This window comes from Petaurus breviceps, unplaced genomic scaffold (genome assembly GCF_028583685.1).
Source record: "Petaurus breviceps papuanus isolate PSGF00001 unplaced genomic scaffold, PetGlider_PUasm1.0 90294, whole genome shotgun sequence".
Lineage (NCBI taxonomy): Eukaryota > Metazoa > Chordata > Mammalia > Diprotodontia > Petauridae > Petaurus > Petaurus breviceps.
In genome coordinates, this window is record NW_027187208.1 from 1,485,843 (window position 1) to 1,490,555 (window position 4,713).

At 43.5% G+C, this 4,713-nt stretch overlaps 1 protein-coding gene across 1 annotated transcript; it reads right to left on the minus strand.

Moving 5' to 3' along the window:
• Positions 1-3,492: 3,492 nt before the first annotated feature.
• On the minus strand, positions 3,493-4,449 carry LOC138176946 (olfactory receptor 52P1-like). The gene has a single exon (XM_069107883.1). The coding sequence runs from the start codon at positions 4,447-4,449 to the stop codon at positions 3,493-3,495; it is 957 nt and encodes a 318-aa protein (XP_068963984.1).
• Positions 4,450-4,713: the final 264 nt, after the last annotated feature.

The following is a 4,713-nucleotide window of genomic DNA, read 5'->3' on the forward strand; positions in this document are numbered from 1 at the left end:
CTGGATTTTTGAGCCTCATTTGCCATTGAGTTAGTCTTTTTTTTTGACATGTTATTTTCTTCCATCAGCTTGTTGACTCTCTTTTCATGATTTTCTTGCATCACTCTCATTTATCTTCCCAATTTTTCTTCCACTTCTCTTATCTGGTTTTCAAAATCCTTCTTAAGCTCCTGTATGGCCTGCAACCAGCTGATATTTTTCTTGGAAGATTTTGGTGAAGGAGTTCTGACTTCGTTGTCTTCCTCCTCTTCCATGCTTTGATCCTTTTTGTCCCCAAAATAGGAGTCTAATGTCAGATTGCTCTGCTTGCTTTGTTTCCTTTGCTTGCTCATGTTGCCACTCAATTACTTGACTTTTGAGCTTTTTGCCACAGAACTCTACTAGAGAGGGGAGCTTTGTCTCAAATTGCTGGGGTTTTCTCAGCTACTGGAGCTATTAGTTGGGTGCCCTCTCTGAAGCCTCCACACACTCTGGCAAACTGGACACACCCCTCAGGATTTCCACCTTAGACAGTGATCCAGATCCAAGCAGATTAAAGCAAGAGTGATTACCTCTCAGACTGGTTGCTAGGTCTCCCTACAATCTGCTGGCTAGGAGCTCTGAAGCAGCCACATGGTGGTGGCTGCATGGCCACTGCATCTCTACTGCTTCTCCCTCCAGAAGTTAAAGGCCAGATTACAATCCTGAACTCTGGTTTCCCAAAGTGCACACTGCACTGACCTCTCACTTTGTCCTTAGCATCTATGGGTTGATAATTTTGGAAAACCCCACAGCTGCTGGTGATCTGAAGTCCCTCCAGCCATTGACTGGTTGTGGCTGGCCCAAGACTAAAACCTTTGGCTCATGCCGGGCTTGGCTTTGCTCCCAGAGTGCTATGCTGGCCCCTTCCTGCCGGCCTGCCAGTTTGTCTTCAGTGGGAAGTTATCTTTTCTCTCTAATTTTGTGGGTTCTATAGCTCCAAATTTTGTTTAAAATAATTTTTTACATGAATTGGAGGAGATGGAAGTGGAAGCCACTTGGTAGATCTGTTTCTACTCTGCCATCTTTACTCCCCTTCTTTTTTTTAAGTCTCTTAACAAAGCTGAAAACCCATAACTAGAATCATAAAATCTCAGGGTTCACAAAGGGGGGGACCTCCAAGGTCACCTACTTTCACCCTGTACCTAAACAAGAAATTCTATGCAACAGACCATCCTATGAAGAATTACAACGACAAAGAATGGACTACCCTTCTGGGAAATGCATTGCTCTGCTGGATAGCTCAAGCTATAGGGAAGTTTCTTTGAATAATGTAGCAACATTTACCACCCTATAATCCATCCAAGAAAATATGTCTCAGACAACCAGATTGCTACTGTCTGTAGGACTGACTTCCACCACCCTAATGAAAGGGAGTTTTTGGCACTTGTATCAGCAATGCCATATTCACAATGCCTATGGAAATTACAGATATGCTGATATAATTATCCATCACAAAATACATCATGCTTGCCATATGGGGGAATAAGCTAGAAAATTTATTAAAATACCAAAAGACTGAGTCCCAAAACCAGAAAGTGAAAGCCATCAGAGTAGTTATGAAATTGACACAGGTAGATAAAGTAGAAAGCACCCACATTCTCAAGCCTTTAAAACAGAACAGGCTACCTCAGGCAAAGGTCCTCCTCTCCCCACTCACAGCAACCACCCAGCGTCCCGGAAACGTGCTCCCAAAAGCTCCGGCCCCTGGCAGTCCTCAGAAGGAGTCCTTAGCAGGAATTCTGGCTGACTCAAAAAGGGCTTTGCGCTGCCACTGCCTCTGCTGCTGCTGCCACCGTTGCCGCCACTGCTAGCCACCGCAGGAACTCTAGCTTGACTTCCGCTTCCTCTTGCTCCACCCCTTCCTGCCACGTCAGCAAGTCCAATGGGGCATGGAAGATCTTTAAATCCCATAACCCTTACAGCACTACCTGGAGGAAAAGGCAATGGTCTGAGAGTTCTCACTGATACATGGATTAGGCTGACATAGATACTAACTGCCACAGACCGCAGAAGTGAGAGGAGGATAGGTTACGTTAGGAAAACATCTCATATTATGTTCCCCATATTCATTATGACTGTATAGATTTCAAAGATAAATTGTTCAGAGACCAGTTATTGGTCATCAAATTCTTCCGTATGTCTAGGTCGAACTCTACTGATTTGTTTACATAGTTTCAGCCAGTGTTTAAAATGTTTCTTGAAGAGCCTGAGCCCACCAGGCCATCTTGGTTGTTTCAGGAAGCATCTCTTTATCAACACTAGTAGTTTTACACTGGGATCTGTGTAGTTCTGGAGTCTTAGCACTTCTGGCTAACTGACTGGATAATAATTTTCCAGCACCTTATTCAAAAATAGCCAGGCACCATCTCAGCACTACCCTCTGAAGGTATGAGTTTTCTATCCACCTAAAACTGAGTGCACATAGGCCAGTGAATGCTGTTGCAGAACAAAATAGATATGTATGTTTTTCTTGGACATGACCAGAGACATATACCATATTGGTTTGTTCAAGCCAGGTCACCATGGTGATCCTCAATGAACAAAGACTGAACTTTGGAAGGGAATAGTCATTGTATGCACTGGTCATGACCAGCATAGGAAAAGGTCAAGCTGGTATTTGGTTAGGTTACTACAAAATATTTAAGTATTTAAGGTCAGGGGGAGCTTGGATTGGGTGCAGAGGAGACTGAGTGAGAACATAAAGCTCAGAGACAGAGGGCTTTGCACCACAATTCAGTGATTGAGTTTACTGAATTTGAACTACAATTCAGACATTGAAATTGTCTTGTCCATAGTATAGCTCAATTTTAGCAGGGAGAATATTTGAGAAAGACTGAAGTCTGGCTGAAAGATTCTATCTTCATAGCTCTTGGGTTCCTTATTTGGCCATATCTTCTTGATTTCCAAAGGTTTCTTGACAACAAACTTATATCTTCATAACTTGCAAAGAACTTATTCACACCAAGGCCAAGAAATCATACTTCTCCCTCCCAAGAGCTTTTTGAACCGATGTTGAAAAGAAGGTCAAATCATCAGAACTGATGCAAGATTCCTCAAGGAGCCTGGGGATATGGCAGACAAGTCTGGGATTGCTTCTTCATGTTCTTCATCAGGTAGTTTGATTTGTATGGTCTTTACATCTCTGAGATCAGAGGCAAGCACTTGGCCCAAGCGTTAAACTCTGTCCAGTTCTTGGAGGTAGATAAACGAGGTCAAAGTAAATATTTGACAATAAGACAAACCCTTCAGGACAAACCCAAATCAGTCAATTGTATCAGAATGATCTCATTAAACTCTACCCAAACTCCCTGCAGTTATTGTGTAGGACATGAGTGTAGAAAAAGTGTGTTAAAGTTCACAAACAGGCCAACTGTAGGCAGAGTATCAATTGCATTGTTCTCTCAGTCCAATTCTAGTGATTCTTCATAGAAAATGTTTCCAGTCCCAAGAAATGACATGTCTAAGCCTACACTAGAGCTTAGAGGCTTTATCCTTTTTCCTGAGGGAGAGGATGACCACTCGGTCACGAATCTGCTTGGTCTTTACACCATAGACTAGTGGATTGACTGCAGGTGGCACCAGGAGATACATGCTGGCAAAGATTATGTGAAGGGATGGGGGCACCCTCTTACCAATGCGGTGGGTAAGAAAACTAAACAGTGAAGGTATATAGATGATGAGGATAGTGCAGATGTGGGCAGCACAAGTTCCTAGTGCCTTAGAGCGGGCATCCTTGGAGGAGAGGCGGAAGACTGCCTGAAGGATCTTGACATAGGACACAGAAATAAGTCCAATGTCCAGAAGTATGACTGACAAGGCCACAAAGATACCATAGCTATGATTGATGAAGGTGTTGGTACAGGCCAGCTTCACCACAGCCATGTGTTCACAGTAGGCATGTCTTATAACATTTTGGGTACAATACCTCAGTCTCTTAATGAGCAATGGGCAGGGCAAAACCATGATGGCACCTCGGGCCATACTTACTACACCTAACCTGATGACCAAAGGAGTGGTCAGGATGGTAGCATAGTGCAGTGGATGGCAGATGGCAACATAGCGGTCAAATGCCATGGCTACCAAAAGAGCTGACTCAGTGATGGAAAAGGTGTGGATTAAATACATCTGGGCCAGGCAGACATCAAATCCAATGACATGAGCATCTAGCCAAAATATGTCAAGCATCTTGGGGGCTATGGTTGAGGCAATGGCTATATCAACCAAAGCCAGCATACAAAGGAAATAGAACATGGGCTGATGAAGGCTGGATTCTTCTCTTATCACAAGGATAATGAGGCCATTCCCCATCAGGGTCAGGGCATAGAGAAAGCAAACAGGGATACTCAACCAACAGTGGAAGACTTCCAGACCAGGAATACCAACCAAGAAAAAGGATGAGAAGCTGGGGATGGTGGCATTGCCCACCATGGTGGCACTCCCAAAGACTTTGAACTTTAACTCACAGAGAACCCATCCTGAAAAAAAAGGGACAGAGAAGTCAAATGGCAGTGAACTTATAAAATGGTCTAAAGCCTAGCAACTCTCTCATATAACTCTTCCCAATGAGACATAGTTCCATGTTCCATATTCACAGATATGTACCTGCCAACTTCAGCCCTGTTGTGATGCTAATTACAGCTCCCATTTTGCAAGTTTTTTTTCCTTTTTAAAAGGCTTGTCCCTCTATATTTC

Excerpts from the sequence above, each read along its gene's own strand:
- LOC138176946 (XM_069107883.1), bottom strand. The coding sequence starts at position 4,449 with ATGGTGGGCAATGCCACCATCCCCAGCTTCTCATCCTTTTTCTTGGTT.